At 40.2% G+C, this 19,383-nt stretch overlaps 1 protein-coding gene across 3 annotated transcripts in view; it reads left to right on the plus strand.

The window, feature by feature from the left end:
* The first annotated feature begins 940 nt into the window (after positions 1 to 940).
* Positions 941 to 19,383, plus strand: part of esrrga (estrogen-related receptor gamma a) — a 71,949-nt gene continuing 53,506 nt past the window's right edge. For 2 of the 3 annotated variants that reach the window (XM_072380326.1, XM_072380327.1), the window contains exons 1-2: positions 941 to 1,307; positions 11,040 to 11,198. In XM_072380326.1, the coding sequence (XP_072236427.1) occupies positions 1,252 to 1,307; positions 11,040 to 11,198 (215 nt within the window). In that variant the 5' untranslated portion in view covers positions 941 to 1,251. Of the gene's footprint in view, positions 1,312 to 11,039; positions 11,199 to 19,383 lie in introns of all 3 variants that reach the window. The other variant, XM_072380328.1, reaches the window with a different exon arrangement.

Here is a 19,383-nt window from a genome sequence, read left to right on the forward strand (position 1 = left end):
CTTCTTGCATAAGCTTTTCTCTTTCCTCTGTTTCTGTCTCATTCTAAGAATGAGGCGCCATGAACAGATTCTTCTGGAGAATCTGTCTCAATACATTCCAGTGTGTTTGATATTATTGGGAACACGGCCTGCTGGTGAGGAGATGATGGGAAGCTCGACAGAACAGCAAGTAGCTGAGGAAACCTTGTCACGATCATTGCCCAAATCATTCCACAACAGAGGACAAGCGATCTGGAACTGCCATAATCTCATATGTTACTGCCGGGCTGTGATAGGCCCTGCCGTGCTCTGCCAATCTGTTCATGTTTGCAATGTGACACATTATTTAGGCTTAGGGGTTTAGGGTCAAGCTCACTCTTCTGCGTTTGATCTAACAATTCTCTTAATCTGATTAGGTCAATTTTTTGCTTTGCATCTGAGCAAGCGCACGTCCATATTTTCAACCAGAAAGAAGCATTGAAATGTCTTTTTTTTTTAAATATAAATTGTTATTTATTTATTTATTTTTTTGTGGGAATGTACTTGGCAGTGCAATAGCATGATAAGAGTTGAAGAGACCAGAAAAAAACAAAGAAGAAAGATTTTTGAGAGGCTCGGTCAGAAAGATGAGTAAAGAAAGACAGAGTGCAGAATGTCTTGCTTTAAATCTCCTCTCACCTGTTTTTCTCTTCTCCTTTCCCTTCTTTCCATCCTCCCTCCCTCTCTCTTCCCTTCTGTGCTCTTTGTCTGATCCCTCCTTCTCCACCTGCTCCACTCCTTCTCTCTAACTCTCCCTCTTTTCCCCCACCCCTTTCTCCGCCCATCCCTGCAGCTATTGGTCAAGTATCCACCAATCACAGTAGAGCCGGGACCTGAGGGACTGCATATGCAAAATCCTGCTTAATATTCATGAGCAGCTACCAGGGCTTTAAGTCGTTGATTAGGACAGCAGCACAGCTTTCTGTCCCAACTGCCCGGCTGGCTGGTTGTGTGTGTCTGCAGCCCCCTCTCGCTGGCTCTCACATACACACTGAACTCACGCGCTTCCTCACATCAACACACACACACGCAGAGCTGATCAGTGCAGGCAGCGCAGAGCCTGGTAATTGTATTGCTCCCTCCAAGTGGAAGGAAGGACTGAGAGAGAGGAAGACCTGAGAAGAAGAGGAGGAGAAAGAGGAAACATATAAAACTTTGATTCTGAAATATTTTTTCAATATTTTTTGCTGTTTTTACGGAGGAGGCTGACATGACAATGACCTGGTATCGCCGATGGATTCGGTAGGACACCCCTTATCCGAGTGTTTTTTAATGCACTCTGAGCAAGAGTAGGTAAATTTTACCTTTTGATCTTATCTTTTTATTCATCATTCAACTTGTCATTGTCATTGTGTTCCACTATGAGTGACTGTGTGTGCGTGGGTGAACGTGTGCTGGTATGCTGCGGAGGTGGCCGGCACCATGTCAAGGTTGTTTCTGCTGTCAGGTAGCACGCGTTCACTGTCTGAGTGTGTGCATGTTGGAGTGTGTGTCTGTGTGTGGCTGCAGTATCCGGACAGCAGCTCTTACTCTTTAGGTAGAGGAGCGCGATTTCTGTCCCTCCACCTGAAAAGTGAGACACACACACACACCTGTGCACACACAGACACGTACGCAGACACAGTTTTTCCTTCACTTTCACTGTTTTCCAGACATTGTTTTAACTTTGAATGAGAATGTTCTTAGGACAAAAACATCAACTCAGTTAGGACGCGTATGTCTGCATGTGCATGCGCTTATGCTTGTGCACATGCGGTTTGAGAGCATGATCATCCAAGCAGAGAATCCTGCGAGGTAGCGGAGCATTGAGGTTACAGGAATAACGTGTAGAGACGAGAGGAGAAGGACCCATAGGAGGAAAGGGGGAGCGCTTCGCTCTTAAATGCCAGAGGAGGTAGAATTTCAGACGGGCAGCTCAGCGTGTGGCCCCGCACAGGAATTAGAGACAGTCACACTCACACACACACGCACACATACACAAACAAGCAAGTGCTGCTGAGCTGCTCCTTTCGCCAACACTTTGCTCTTTTAGATGTATGTGAAGGACTGTTCAAAAAACTGATTAACTGATTGGCACATTACACAGCAGCTGGTGTGCATTCTTCCACACATTTTTACGGAAATAAAAAAATGAGGTATAGTAGGTGTAATAACAGCCGTTCTGTTTGTTTAAAACCTAAAACATTTTTTTTAAGTGATATGTGCGGTTCATTGAGTGGACAGCACTCTTTCTGCACGTTGGTATATCATTGATGGCACAGACAGTTCCAAATTTGCATTGCTCATAATTAAAGCCAGGATTTTAAATCAAACATAAATTAAATTTTAAATTAATTTTGTTCCAGGGGTAATGGGCTTACAGTAAATAAATTCCAATGACTAACACCAGCTCAGAGCCACAGTTCAAGTGTCTGTGTGGTACAGAGTTAAAAGTAAAGAAGTGGAAGGACAAAGTCAATCCAAAAGCTGATAAAGATGATATCCTTAACATTTTTCAAGAAAACAGTTTTATACATGCTGGGAACCTGCCTCGTCTTTGTGTCTGCGCGTGTCTTTTAGATCCTCTTACCTACACAGCATGTCGAACATAGAGGGACATTTAACAGAAAAGGGTAGATGGAGAAATTACACCTCCACTTTATCACTGAAGTTGACTGTCTTTATGTTGAGATAATCCATTTAAAACAAAATTTAGAGTCTCTTTGTGTGATAATTTTGCCTTCAACAAATAAAAGTAATTTGCAAGTTACTGAAGAGTTAGGTTCTCAAAAGACATTAAGGATTTTTGGATGATTATTTGAATATGATAATCTTTTTTTTCATTAGAAACAAGAAGACTTAAAAACATCCTTTAACACTGAACGTACTGACTCCCTTTTGTAGATCAAACGGCTGAATGTCCTGGGCAAGGTGTGAATTTAGTATGCTTCCGACTACAGGGATACAGCCCTGGACACTGAGCAGACTGTATTGGTCTTTCAACAGTAAAACTGTGTCATTCGTTTTTTTAAAGAATCTATTCCAGCTCGACTTTCAAACTCTGTTTTTTAATTTTGAATAAGACAGGAGAGGTTTTTCTCACCAAAGTATTTTCCATGTATGTGTGAAAAGCATGAGAGGTGTGTTTAGCAATAAAGGGCAAAAACACACTCATCTCAGACAGTCGGCAGTGGAAAGTATCTGCTTCACCTCTGTGTGTTTCAGCGAGTGTATATACATTGTATCACTCACATTTTTTTTTCTAGAGAGCTCTCTGGTCCAGTCACCCGTCTCTCCGCTCCTTCATCCATCCATCGATCCATCTGTACACTTTTCTCGTTTCTCTGCTCAGGCTTTGCCTCCTTTGCTTTGAGGCACTGCTTTCCTATACTAATTAAAATATTAGGGATAATGATGATCACATACCGATAATAATAACAACAAGTACCGCTTAAGCTGTTAACATAATTGCATTCCTCTCATGCCACCATACACATACCATTTGCATCTCATTAAAATATATTTCCTACAGTGACTTTTGTGAATTTGGTGTTTTTTGTCAGTGGGTGTGAGGGAGACGGACGTGTGGTGAGGTACTGCGGTCGTGCAGATTATTCAGCAAAAGGTTTGCAGGGCGATTTTGAAGAGAAACATAACGGAGCATAAAGGGTTTCTATAGAATTGTTTTATACATGTTTCTACTTTTTTTTTTTTTTATTTTCATGGGTATTTAATGTAAATAATTTGTGTTTCTAAAAATCAAATGTTTTTTTTTCTAGAATCAATTGAAGTCAAAGTGAAAGATTGTTCAGTACCTGTTTGAGATTGGACTCAGTGGAATGACTATCGAAAGAACTCTTGATGAACATTTTACATTAAAGAAAAAAAAAAAGATTTAGTCACAACGTTTGAACACAATTTGAATCAATTTATGACAAAGTTGGATATCTTGTTTCTTGCTTACTTTTTACACATGCAATCCGTGCCTGTCTTTGCTGAATCTTGAAACATTTTTTTTTTTGAAAAAAAAAAAACTTAGCCATAAGTATTCTATAACAATCAGATTATTTAAAATAAAATCTGCTCCAGAAAATCCCATTTGAAGGCCATTCCTTCTCCTTACGGTTCACTTATCAAGAAGTGTTAAAGACAATTTCTCAATGTGCTTTTCATGTTTGTTATTTTTCTAATCTGAGGAGAAAAGATAAATGTGGAATTAATAAAAATTAAATGAAAGGATAGCATAGTTTTTATAAATCAGCTTTTTCGGCCTTTTTCTTTTTTGTCACTGGCGTGTGCACTTTTTTGCATTTTTTTTTTCAGGCCATGAGGGAGAGAAAGCAGTAGAGACAGAGAGGTAAAGCTGGCTGGAGGGAGGGACGGGGGGACCAAAGAGAGATTGCGTAAATTAAAATCCTTTTAATCTCCTTATAAAATCATTTACTTAATTCATCTGTCAAAGCATGTCAATATGTGCCGCTGTGATTTGCTGGGTGTGCGTGTGTGTTTGTGAGGGTGTGAGCGTGCGTGCACATATTTGCATCTGTTTGTTGTCATGCATGGGTTCGTGCCTGCCTGCCCACATTTTGTGTGTTTGACCTATTGATGGCCTGTATGAGGAAGTGTTGTTCTTCTTTTTGTGTGTCTCCTTGTGTGCCTGTCCGTCCGTCCCAATGGAATTCATTGTCTGTCAGTTTTTGCATTGTATAAGTCTACACACACACACAAAGACACACACTTGTGCTGATGGCGGGCCGCTCTCTCATGTGAAGGGTCCGGGCATTCCAGTGGTAATTTTTGTCCCGTAAAGAGAGAGATGCAAGGAGAGGCACACAGAGCGAGAGGTGCGAAGGAAGGGAAGTGAGGGAGGGGCTTTGCTTTGTCTGACACCCGCACTCAGGAGGTCCACCAGACACACACGTATGCATGACCGCACACACATGCACGGAAACACACGCAGCAGAAACCACATTGTTTCAAGAAAGAAACTGGCCAAACATGGTCATGTGCACGCCCACCTGCATGGATGAAGTCAGAAAAAACACACATTTGTATACACAGCCACACAAAGATCAGAGAGGAAAATGAGATGAACCTTGAAGATGTGAATTTCTCTGATTTATGTTCGATCTATCAGTGCTCTGAGTGTGTGAGAGTATGTCACGGGTCAGTGCAGGCCTTTATGTGTTGAAAGAGCAGTAAGAGAGACTTTACCAGCTGTGACACACACACTCACTCACTGCAATTAGCCATTACACCACACTGGCCGTGAAGCTGTGAGCGTGTGTGTGTGTGTGCGCACGCGTGTGTGTGATTGAATGCCAAAACGCTGATTGAAAGAAGAGAGAGAGTGATATATGGTGAGAGGCAATGCCGCTCATCTCTTCTCCTTCCCCCATCTATTTCTCCGCGGTGCTCATCTGCTCGTTCCCCGTGTTCCATCATCCATACGTCTCCGTCATCCGTACATCAAAATGTGCATTCAATTATTATTGCTATTATCCCGATCTATCAAATCAGTTATGCTTCCTCTAAGAATTACTTATCATACAGCTGCATTCAAGCCCACTGTTACAAATTCTCTTTTTGACCACATCTGCGTTAGAGGTGAAGATTTACCGCTGTACAGATTTAAGCATGGGGTATTATTACAAAACTTTTAACAGTGAACCATGACTTTTATTCATTTATATTTTATATAGATTATCAGCAGTTGGACCGAGCTGCACCTTAGATTAGGAGTGTGGTGTATGTATGTATGTATGTGTGTGTGTGACCCCATCCTGTTGTCCTCAGGGCTTCTAATGCTGCTTCTCACTGCTAATTGAAGGAGACAGCAAAGACTGGGCCACAATAGAACAGATTTAGATGGAGAAGCGCCATGTGTATGCATGTGTGTGTGTAAGTTGTCTGCATGAGATCGGAGAGGATAGAGAGAACAATGCAGGCTCAAACGTCCCGTCTGTCTTTTGCACTTTTTCTGGTGCGCTGTCCACGGGGAGAGCGCTATAGATTGGTTGGTTGGGTAGTTTTCTCCCTCTACATGCCCAAGCCAAGAGTATGATTAAATTGTCAGTGTATCGACACAGTGAAAGGGGGTTCAAAAAGACAAAAAGAGGAATGATACAGTAGAACGGGAAAGGATAGCTGCTAAGGGAGAAGGAAAGAAATGGATGACCATGCCGCCTTCCGACTGACAATGAAATATTCCTCCTCTCATCCTCCCATCATGCTTCATGTGTGTGCCTGATGGGGAGAGAATGACAGGCCAGCCTACCACCACACCTCTCTCTTTAGTTTTTTTGGTCTGCCTTTCTCTCGTTTTTCTTTTTCAGTCGCTTTCTGTACGTTCACCATCTTCCATGGTGTTATTTACCAAGTTGATCGAACACACTATGTAAATAGTTTTTCTTTACACCGATATATGCACTTCCACTCTAGTTATACAGTCCATCGTTCTGCTACTGAAGAAAGGATTTCCTCTGAATTGAACAATTATGGGCCGGTAACACCTGACAAAGTCTTTCGAGGTACAGCAGGAGTTTCACTGCTGTGAGAAAATACCAAAAAGAAGGGGTCTAAATATTTCCTGCGTCAACCTTTGAACAAATAAGTAAGTTATTTGTTACCATTTGTTTTAATAGAAAAACAACTTAAAGTCTATTCATGAAAATTAATTTGGGAACGTTTCGATAGCATCCATTTTAAAAAATGTACATGTGTAGGTGTGTTGATATTAACAACTCTTTGTTGTTGTAAGGAATACAACTCTGACAAGTATGTTTAGAAGACAAAACAACTTGTCTTTTTTTATCTTTCTATTCTTTGACTTTGTTAGGATAAATTATCTCAACAACATTGCTGCCTGTTAGTCCATCTCACTTAATGCCCCAGAATTCCAGCTGTGGAACAGAACTGCGCATGTCAACGAGCACATCAGTACACGTACACAGTGCGGCACGTTGAAGTTTCTAAGATACTGACGGATCTTGAATGAAATTTCTCATTGTTTGAATTCTAACTGTCACTACCTCACTGAATTATTTTTTTTTTTTACATAAATATAACATTTCCACAGCTTTCATCAGTTAATTGATTCCAAACCTGTCAGCTTTGTTGTTCATTATCAGAAGCCCACAGCAGCTCCTCCAGACAAATTGCATTTTCTTCTCATACTTCTTTTCTTAAATGTACAGGACAAACAACACATATTTAACACATTATTTACAACACCACCAACTTTACACAGTAATGACATGGTTAAACCCTTTTGTTTGTCAAAATATTTACACAAATACATATGTATATCAAATAAATTATGAAAGCCTTATTGGAATAATAGACTAATACAAACAGTTTTTGCCCCCAGGATGCGCATTCCTTTGCGCAGCTGATCCACTCTTTTCTTCACCTCTACCGATAATTCATTTTCCCTTTATCTCTGTCTTCCTTCACCATTCAGCCCCCCTCCACGCACACACACACACACACACACTTTCTCTCTCCTTCTCTCCCTTACCACAGGCCCCTCCCTCGTGAAGCTGTCACCTTTCTGCACCCGCTCAGTCCCTATTAAGGCCGACAGCCCATCTGCCGCCTGCCCCGCTAACAGCTCCCGTCGCTAACGCTAACGTGCACACACATCCTCATCCTCTGACACACACAGGCCTGCATCCAACCCCACCTGCCCTGATGCACGTGTAGTCACGCGCAGAGCAGCGTAGTCCCACACATTGATATATGGAAGTGCTCATTCACCCACCATTTGTGATAATCTGGTCATTTTAATATGCTCAGAAAGTACCCTCGTATGAATGTTGAAACATTTTTTGCACATTTTAGTTTTTTTATATTTGCATTCAATAATATGTCACCATTCATTCACACTGCAGACTTTTTAGGCAATTATATGAACTTTTGTTATCAGGAAGAAGAAATGCTTTATGTGTGAAGAATGGAGTAAGTCAGCAGTCATATCTCAACAATTCTCAAGGAGATTAGTAATAAAAAAAGGCTCACATTTTTGGTTAAAAAGCAAGAAAATGAATATTACTCTCCTTAAACAGAGGAGATAGACTGGATCTGCTTGCTATCGTGCAAGCAGCTTTGTCACCTAGCTTTTTTGATCAGGCGTTCATCATCGTTCAATGGGTATACCTCAACTATGCAACTGCGTTTTGGGCTCGTTTATGCATATTTAGGGATACACATTGTACGTGTGACTGTAACACATCACACTGCCCTGACTAGAGAGGTAATTAGGTAGGGCAGTTGCAGCTCTGTGTGCGTGTGTGTGTGTGCGTTGTGGCATTTGCTCCCTTCAGGGATAGGTGCGTTTTGCATTAGCAAGAATGGCAACTGTCTCATCAATCACTGCATCACCGTGTCACAGAGGTACACACACACACGCACACACCCACTCCCTCTCTCACACACACACATTGTGTCGTGGTCATTCTGTTCACAGATGGGCCAGCAACACATGAGCGAGTCACTGAGCATCAGAAAGACACTCACAATCTTCCTACTTTGCACACACACACATTTCAACACATCCACAGTGTGTGCGCTTCTGTCGGTTATATGTACTGGCAGAAGCGTGAAATAGGTTAGGTATCATCTCATAGGTTAAAACCCTCTTTATTTCTCTCACTTTATATGAGTACATAAGCATTCAATGTTAATCTCTTCAAATCAAATAATTATTGTGGAAGATTTAATTTTCTACTTTACACATAAAGAATTACAGGTAATGCCAGATTTAAGTGACTGTCTGCTCATGCTAAGATGCCTTTTAGCCTAATTTTAATACTTCAGAATGATCAAAAACCTGAGAAATCTCAGATTACTTTGCCATAAGTTATGAAGCATTAAAACAGAATCTCTCTTAGTAATCCGCAATAGTTTTAGTGCCCAGGTTAATGCAAGTGGCAGACAAAGCTTTTTTCCATGTAGATAAAATATTGCAATTGTTTTCTCAGAGCGTGGTTTTCTTTTTCATGTCAGGATTTGTGGTAGTTGTAATATGAAAGTGACTTTTTCTCTCTTGTTTTTATCCTCTTTATTCCTCTCCACACTGATTCTGGTATGTTGGCCTGTGGAAGGTCATAGAGTTAATTTAACGGCGGATATATGATTTGTGAAGAGGAAAGGGGAATTCAGATCAACACGGTCATGTGCACTTGGTACTGGATGTATGTTAGTATGGTGTAAAACCGGGACACTCCCCATTAAAAAACAAAAAAAAACACCAGTATTAAGTGTTGCCTGTCTATGTAGCATTGTGACACAACAACCAAAGCCAATAAGTGTCTGAAGCAGCAGCAGCAGAAAGATATCGATCCCTCCTATTCACCAGAGTGGAACTAAAACCTACATATTACACACCCTAGCCCTTTACCTCTCCCTGCGCCAACCCAGCTCTGTGGGTGGATGGAGGATGGCTGTCAGACAAGTCATTGGTCTGCCTACCTGTCTGTCTACTTAGCCTCACGAAAACAAGAGGCCACATTGGGACAGCATCTCACGATTAGACACACACTAAAGTCTGCATGGTGGTTGTTTGAATTGTAAACAGGTGTCTACCAGTTTGTGATACATGCCAACATCTTGCTCTGTTTACTGATACATTCTGTCGGAGGAAACAAGCACATGTGAAAGTGGTAATGATAGGAAAAACAATGGTCGTGCCAAAGCAAATTAAGCAAAAAAGCGTAGTCAGTTAACAAGTATTACTCCCCAAGTCCACCAAAATACTATACTTTGCTAAATTTAGCATGAGAAGTTAATGTCAATGGTCAGTATCAATTTGTAGAATTGGTTAGGAAATTTTGATAATTCAGTATCTTTTATAAAGGATCTCCCTATTTCAGTGTATCTCTATAGCAAAAAAAAGAATACACAATGCTTAAACTAAGCTAGCTCTATTATCCTCTAATATTTTTAAGTGTAGAGCACGCAGACAATTTCATCACCAGCCCTGCCTTCTCTTGTCTCTCTCCTCTTTCTTGTCATTAGCTGCAGAGTCTTTTTTTCAGTCACACCGTGTCATTTAATTAATTAATTTTTTGCAACGGATGATTTTGATTCCGTTGCCTACGGTGACCTTATCACCTCAGCAACAGCTCTTCCCCCCGACGTCAGTATCGGGTTTGATTGACGGATGGCAGTCCCTCCTCTGGTGCCTTTACTATTTTACTCCCTCATTCTGAAAGCCTTTTTCAAGGCTAAAACTAGTAAAAGTCCTCTGACGTTTAACACAGCTGGACTCTGCTTCAATTAGCATCCTAACGCATCCACATGATGTTGCAGATGCGCACAGGCAGATGTACTCTATAGGAGTGTGTTAACTCATTCCAAGACGAAAGCTTTACTGGTTTAAAATTACAACCTGTCCTCTGTGCGTCTGTCTGAAGGCTGTCTGCCCTTTTGCTTGTTGGCTGTGCTCAGCATGTCAGCCTTTGTGTCAGCCTTGTGTCGTACTGTGTTTATTTGAACCATTTATATTTTTCTAACCTCGTGTACATGCCTCTCTGTCCAAACTGAGCTGAGCAGTTATACACTTGTACAATAGCTATTTTCTTACATGTACTGAGGTCAAACAAATTTGAAAAAAACACCAAACCTGGAAGTCATTGTCTGCCCGATGTGTACATTGAATACATTTCATCAACATCACCCATTTTCATCCATTTGTCTTCCACTGTTTATCTTAAAATGTTCCATTTTATCTGTCTGTAGCTTAAGTGAAAGAGTGAACATTTCTCAAATTTAAATATATTGGATATTGAACGAATCTGGGTCAAGTTTGCAGAGATCTTGGTCGTTTTTTTTTTTGCTGTAGTTTATTATTGGTCACTTGAATTGAGTTTTAAAAGCCAATTTGTATGATCTATTAACTGCAGAAAACTGTTTGATACTTAATCAGACCTCCTTAAAGGAAATGAAGGAAAGCTTCCCTTTCCCAACTGATATGTTTCTGCCTTTCATTGGCTGCATTTTCACTGCCACCCTTCCTTTTCTCACTTCACCCTGGCATACAGAATGAACTTATCGAAGGGGCCATTGGTGAACAGCAGCAGTGAAGATAACTCCAAGTCAACTTACAGTAAATGTGGCGCTGGCGCCTGGAGGATGCACCAGAGCTACGATCCACTAGAGGCCAACCACATGAGAGACGCACATGCCCTCTACAACCCCAGGTAGGAGAAAGTTGCAAACAAGGACTTTGAATCAGTTATTGTGTTCTTTTTTACAACATGGGCTACCTTTAAAGCTTAGATAGAGTGAAAGAATAGCACACTGAAACATCAGAAGCCTGTGTTTTGCTGGTGAGTGTGTATTAGAAATATTGCTGAGAGACGTAACTTTTTTCCCGATTCTAATGTAGAAGTAATAATTTTTATAAAATATCTTTAAACTGTTTTCTTTTCTCTGCTCATAGCATTTCACATTTTTTTCAGTCAACGCATTTCATTAGATGACCTTTTTAAATAGACTATTTGTGTTTGTGTGTGTGTGTGTGTGTGTGTGTGTCATATTGTGCCTATAGGCAACAGTTTTAACTGTCAGAGCTTTCTCTGTTTATGTGTTGTTGTCTCAACCTCTATGAATTCTTATCATTTATGCAAAGTTTTCCAATTATTAAACACCATATCAGTTGTCTTTTATCATCGATGACAGTTTTAAAAGTTATTTGACAATTTTCATTCTAAATATGGTGAAAATAAAAAAACTTGAAACTTGTTTCGGCTAAAGAAAAGAAAAAGGTTTTCTTTTACAGGATCCTCCCAGTTGTTTGTGCATGTCTGTGTGTGTGTGTGTACGAGAGCTATTTTTACCAAAAATTGTTACTGACGTGTTATACTCACCCTACAAGATCAAACATTCCAGTTTATTAGCCTGGAAAGCCAAGTTTTTTTTGTCTTTACCTGTAGCGTTATCTTCATATGTCATAGTATGTCCCAAGAAATTTGGATTTAACTTTTGGCTGAAGGACCCCTCAGTAATGCAAATGCCTGACAGTGCAGAGGTTGTAAATGACTGGGTTGCAGAGAATTCCTTTTAGCACTGCTGTTATCCTCATGCCATCTGAATGTACTATAAAGTCACAGCACGAATAGCTTCAACAACCAAAGTAACTATCACAGTAAAGTGGAACCGGTTCTTGGTTTGTGGGGCAGGTTTTACTGAGCCTTACTTTGGTCCGTTTTTAGAACTGTAACAGTAAATAAGCTGCTTGTTTCATGTTAAAACACAGGAAGTCTGTGATGCATGGATAACAGGCCCACATTCTCTCTTTTCATATTCTTCCTCATTCTCTACATCTTATTCCATCAGTCTTTTGATGAAAAAAATGTTTTGGGATAAGCAATAGACACATGTGCCCAGATTGCAAAAGTCTTGTAGTTACTTTTTTAAATGCTATATAGAGATCATACTTTTACTCTCTGGATTTTTTTGTTCTTGGAGTAAACAAAATGATGCTGTATGATCTGACTTTTTGCCTTCAAGAAAACCACAATAATTTATTTTGTTATTGTTGTACAGCTTATTAGAACATTACTTAAGAGCGCATTGTCAGGTTTTAACAAAACTCACATATCTTTAAGTTGTCTGTATGTGCGTGTTCCTTTGTGTGACATAGACAGGGCAACCTTTGCCCAATAGGATTTCAGGGTTAGCCTGGGTCAAGCCAATTAGAAGTCTGGCAAGCCACTCTCACGTAGACCCTCAACCAATCACCAAGACGCATTTGTACCACAATGTTAGTGTGTGTTAGCGTGTGTGGATCTGTTGGCAGACAGTCACGATGAGAGGTGTAAAGGTTTGCCCAGGGAAAGGGAGTCACGCCATGGCTTGAGGTCACACACTACATTCACACACACACTGCACTCTTTGTCCCCTGCATTTGCTCAAATTTTGGACCAAGCTAATGCATCGGCAGTTGAGGTTGTAATTGTGAGTACAACTGCCAAAGCTACGCCAAGTCTACATGGTGATAATTGTAATAATATCTGGTGAAGTTCACAACTTCAGATTTCATCTCATGATTTAGAAATGTCTAATGTTGTTAATCATAACAAAAGCATGAATTTTCTCTCTCTCTCTCTCTCTCTCTGACACATACACACAGTAGAAGGAGCCCAGTTTTGTACACACATCTGTGGTATAAGATCACATGAGCACTTCCGCAGGATATCTGACCTCCAACTGCGTTGATGGGATTTGGTCACGATTATATACTCACTCTCTCTTTCTCATGCACACACACACACACACACACACACACACACACACACACACACACACACACACACTCGCAGACAAATAGTGAAATATATTCAATTTAATTTGTTATCAAACAGTATAGTTTTAGTTGTTCTCATCATTCCGAAATCCAATGCAAATTATGGTAGATTCTTACTTGAATTAGAACCCACCAAAAACCTTTAACTTTTCATATAAAACATGAAGAAACATATTTACTTTGTTTTGTGGAGCCTTTTCTAAAATCCAGACATTTCTGAACAATGAGGAAATCCTGGATGTGCTCCTGGAAATCTGCTGTTTTCACTGGACAGCTACAATATTATTCCTTGTGTTTTTATTTAGGCCATCAAATGATGGGAATGTGATTAATGTCAAGCAGCTAGGGTGCGCATGAATAAACACACACACACACTCAGAGACTTTGTTGTAAACTGAGCCCAATGTAATCATAATGATAAAGCAGATTGCCTTAACACACAGATGGGCCTCCCAACAGCTCGTGTGTACGTGTTTGTGCGTATGTGTGTGTCAGTGTGGACAACGCTGATTGGATTGCAGATTTATAGAAGAGGATTACTGCAGGAGCAGGGAGAGAGTGAGAGAGAAACAGGGAGAGGGTTTCAGACACTCACCTCTCATTAACTTCCACCCCCTTCACCTCAGATCCCCTTATTCTAAATCACGGAGGAACACGCACATAAACTCACATAAAGACATTCACAGTTAAGATTTAATGTAAATGCAGCACATCGTTTTTTTGAATAGTGAACCATCCAAATACTAAAGAAGCATTTAGATTCTTGTAATTGATACATTCTAATAATCATTTGGGGAAACTTCAAAAGAAAGTTTATATAACTGTTAAAGCATAGGCAATACAGCAAAGACAATATTACACAATTATTCTATGTATGTATGATGATATTTTACAGCCACTTGCAATGCAGGATATGAATTGGAAGGAATATGGACAGGAAGATGCTGTCGATGTGTCGAAGTACACAGAATTTAATTGAGGCGGACTGACCTGAGCTTTGTCAGAGTGAAAATGGAAAAAGTTACAGCTGATGGTCAAAGACTGAATATGAAAAAGACAGCAAAGAAAGCAGGCAGGGGAACAGAGATGGGCAGGGACAGTGGGCACTCCAGCAAACCTGATTATGACTGGATGTGAATTAGATTCCCTGACAGATGGTCCAGGAGCAAGGCTGTAAGGTGCATCAGCCAGCAGTGAGGGGATGGGGGGGGGGGAGGAGGGGGAGGGAGGGCATGTGGGGAAGAGAAGGAAGATCAGGCGAGTATGCTGCGGAGACAAGTGTCAACAGCAGCTTGTGGCAGGGTTAATATGTGCAAACGTAAAATGTGTTTATGTCAGGCTAAGTGTATAATATGTATATGTATACCGGTATATATATATATATATATATATTTATAAGTAACATGTAGATTATGTCAAATGTAATCTACCTATTTTTAGATGCATTATGTAGAATATGGAATCCATTTTCACGGCTGCTGTGTATTATTGTACATACACTGTCTCTGCTACCCTCTCTCTGTGATGGATAGGTATAAATCGTCAGAATCCTGTACTGACAGCCCAATTTCCCCAAATCTGATCTGCTTAAAGAATGCAGCTTTGACGCTCTACTCACTTGTGTCGTCTTTCCCTTTCTCCTCCACACTCTTTTCCCACATTTCTTTTCCGTCTTGTACCCCCCCCCCCCCCCTCCATTCCCTCAGATCCAGCACAGTTTAACTTCACCAGTTAATCCTTTCTGCTCTTTTTCCTATTCCCTCCTTGTCTCTCCCTCCTCTTTCCCTCCCCTCTCTCTAACACATCCCCCTGTGTCACATTTGAAAGCCCTGTCACATTTACTGAGGTGGAAATCCTCTTTTACCATCTGCTTAATAAAATGTGCTTTTAATCCAATGGGGGGTATTTTGTTTTTGAACTCTTGTTTTATTTTACTTCTCCACAGTTTCATTCAATGCGGCACCTCACCCATATCTCTGTCTCTGTTTGAAAGAAGGAGGACGCGTCACTGTAGACAAAACTGTTGTGTGTATGCATGTGTGTGTTTCTGTGTGTATTACAATGCATGTGTGTCAGCGATGACGGCACGTGTCAGTAGTGCCAATGCTAAGCAATAACACTGTTAATTGTAAACACACACTCACAACACACACATTTCGAAAGAGAGAGGAAAAGCAACCTTGATCAATGACCTTTCTTTTATAAAGGGGCCTCCCCCGCACAAACAGTTCCCACCAATATCCGGTGAATAAGCTCAATCAATTTATATTTTGTGTAGTTGCACATTTTTTTCTTTAAAGGGTGTATCATTTTGAAATTATAATAGGCATTCTTGAAGGATTTGCTGCTGTCCACATGGACTATCTTCCATAACTGTTTACCAACCAAGAGGATGCATGAAGTAATTTCATTGATTTTCACTCTTCAGCGTTTCCAGTAAAAGGCTGGAGGTCACTACAAGTACATGCTATGCAATTTACTCTGCTCAAATTCTGAACAGCTCTTGTTTGCATTCATTTTTGCATTTGTTCATTTCAAGAATGATATTCACAATGTAAATATCAGATGGTTTGTGTTTGGTGATAATGCTACACTCTGGATGGAGTTGAGCTGTTTGAGATTTGAAGCACTGTTCTTACAGCAGAACACCAACCTTACAAATACAATGACACACAGCAGATAAAGGAGGCAGAAAGAGAGAAAGAGAGGTAAGGAAAGAGAGACATGGTGACAAAGATAGTGCCTGGCTGCAACACACTTATCAGCTACTGCTCCACAAGAAAATGACCTAAATCATCAAGATTCCCATCTGACACACACACACACTCACATACGCACACACACACGCACACAGGATGCCTTACATTTTAGCCTTGAACATACTTCCCTTTTTCATTTGTTTTCACTTAAATAACTGCACCAGCACAGCTGGACTTTGAAATCTAAATCATAGTTCACAAAGGCCATGCAGTACTTAGAATGGAATCGACAAGAAATACAGAGAAGAAGGGATGACTCTTAAAAAATGCATTTTTCATACAGTACTGTGACGATAGAAGACACATGATAACTATTAATATCACCAGACATAACATAATGTTCCTCAACGGTTTTTAGTCTGAAAAGCACAACATTTTTAATCAATACTGTTGTGAGACCGCCCTGCATGCAGAGCTTTCCACTGGCACATCTTTTGTGTGTGTGTGTGAGCGCAAACCATATAAACGACATGATGCATCATAACACCCTCAGCAGCATGGCTAAGTGTAACATAAGTGTAACTGCATGTGTCTGTTAGTGAATTGTTTGTGGTTGGTGAATCTGTCGGTCGCTTGAAGATTCATACCTACTGGGGAAGCACTTATAGTGCCTAAACACTCACGTACACAGGAATATAGACACAAACACACACATTTCCTCTCCTCTAGTCTTTACAGCCCCACAGCCCATTGGGCAGAATTTGTTTTAGCCATTATCACATTGATTGTATGTAATCAGGGGTTTATTCTGCAGCCAATGAAGTGAATTACAGGTTTCCTGCCCGACTAACACTGTAACAATTGATCTGCTCCCTGGTGTGTGTGTGTGTGCGTGCGTGAGGGTCTGTGTTTATGTAAGGTGTAAGGTGGTGTGTGTGAAGGGGTGTGGACGCACCAGCAAGAGAGAGAAGCAATGATAGAGGATGTTTGTATGTGAGAGGTAGAAATAAAGATGGTGAGGGATTGAGACCCTAAGAGTGCAGAGAAAAGAAGGTGAGGGAGAGCCCAGTAGGAGGGAGAGTGGTTGAGATTGACTGTCGCAGTTGGAGTTTTTTTTTATTTTTTATTATTCATTTTCTGTCTGAAAACAACTATAATCATCAACTCTCTGTGACGCTGTGGAGCTTAACTCAACCACACACATGAACCCACACCAGCTCCCCATAGAAATTCGCAGGCTCCATTTCAGCCACCTTTAAACCAGACAGCCAACACAACTTCTGAAATCATTTACCCAGAAATTATAGGAAATTACACACAGCATAATTTGTTGTGCACTCATGTGCTGTTGGTGACTGTTAATTCAGTCACCAGAAAACAGAGCGTGCTCTTGTTGTAATTGTTTTACAGCGACAGGGGAAGCCTGCTTTTTCTGAATTGATGTGAGCCGCTAAACAAGTCAAGCTTACATGTGTTTTTTGTGCTCACTCATTGGTGTATCAAACTAACGAGCTGACAAGCAGTTCAACAACCCTCCATAGATAGGAGAGTACTTCAAATTGAGAGAGAAATAGCGGGGGAAAAAAAGAAAACAAACAGAGGAGTGTCAGGGCCAAAAAGCAATTTAGCTCTATTGATGAAATCATTCTGTTCATTTGATTATGGAAATATAAATGTATTTTTCTACTTTCCCCTCATTCTTTAATTCAATGTATGTTCTTTTATGTGCTTCCTTCACTTTCTCTCCCTCCCAAAGCACAGTCAGAACCATCTAGATAGAATTGTGTAAGGATTTCTCTCTCTTTCTTTTTTTTCTTTTTGCTTATTGGACTGTGTGTTCTTATCAGCATTGAGAGCACAATGCTTGGTGTGATGGAAAGGTATTAGCCAACCCGTGGTGGCTACATTGTCAGCACTTCTACCCTTTCTGTCTCTATTGCCATCACTTCTGCCTCCTCTCTGTTTTTCATGTCCTCTACTGTTATTCTTCACGCCTCATTTTAGAGCCTTTTTTCCCCAGAGAATTTGCTTTTAAAATATATCGTTTGGGCATGAAGATACTTCATTCTGTTACACCAGCTGGCACCGAACTTCATCAGGATGTAGTCAAAACTGTCTAATGTGTATGTATATATATATATATATATGTATATATATATATATACACACACAACTTAGAAAGAGTGAGAAATAAAAAGAGAGAGGCAATGAGAAGCATATGCTGTAAACCTCTCCTCTATTCTCTGACGGGAGTGGGTAAAAGCAGTTTGGAGTTATTTGAGGATCAGTTTGTGTTTATGGCTGCCATCTAGCGAGGCAGTTGTACAAAGATTGTATATAATAAAAGATTGTGAGTGCACACGGACTGAAGGAGAGCACAGAAAACGGCACAGAGACCCACAGTGAGGCAGAGTCATTGCTTTAATATGATGATTGTATGTTTGTCCTGGCCAGTTGTCAGGAGTCATGGTACGTTCCCTCAAGAAGTGACAAATAGAGAAAATGACAGGGACCGACCTGGAAATGTAGACAAGTAAAGGTGGTAATCTTTCCAGTGCATATGTTTGTGTGTGTGTGCTCTTCTTCAGAAAGATACAGTTAAATAGAACAGCTAAATATTGGATGTCTGCAGGCACTAAAAAGTTACTTTGTCCCTTTGAAATTGCTCTCGCAAACTCCATATGTATGGTCAGTTTAGTCAATTTGTTAAATGAAGAACAGGTAAAGATTCTTGATTCTTAATTTTGTACAAGAATAATTCTGATTTACTATAGATTAGTAAATCAGATCTAAAGAAGTTGATGAAACAGTTAGTATTATTATTATCCTTATTAACGCTTATTATACAGGTAATCCCACTGAGACACAGCCTCATTCTCAAAAGAAACCTGTTTCAAACTTACAAACAAACATATTCATTATTCAAATGTCTGCAACATTTAAATAGAAAGGTACAAGTAAAAAATAACCATTTCTGGAAAAACTAATGTGAATGTGTGCACCAGGAAGCCCTCTAATTTCAAACTATTTACTGACTATCCATGTACATGAGGAAATTATTGAGTGTTTGCATGAAATAGACCTCTTCATATCCCCTGTTGTTTTGCTGATCACTGATTTGATGGCTAAAGTTTGTCATACTGCTATCTGCATTATGTGTTGTTGCTTTCAAGGGTGACATGCTAGAAATTAACTAGAACAAGTCCCTGAGTAAAATTTATGTGTCTGCTGTGTAACAGTCATAGCTCTCACTTGTCATTCAAGTTGGCCATGCCTAAATGGGTCATATACATGTAAATGTCCTGTTCTGCATGGTAGTCACGAACTGTGACGAAAATTGCTCACGGCGGTGGTTTGTTCATACCCTTAAATACAACC

Source organism: Leuresthes tenuis, unplaced genomic scaffold (genome assembly GCF_036924035.1).
Source record: "Leuresthes tenuis unplaced genomic scaffold, fLeuTen1.0.hap1 SCAF_2, whole genome shotgun sequence".
Lineage (NCBI taxonomy): Eukaryota > Metazoa > Chordata > Actinopteri > Atheriniformes > Atherinopsidae > Leuresthes > Leuresthes tenuis.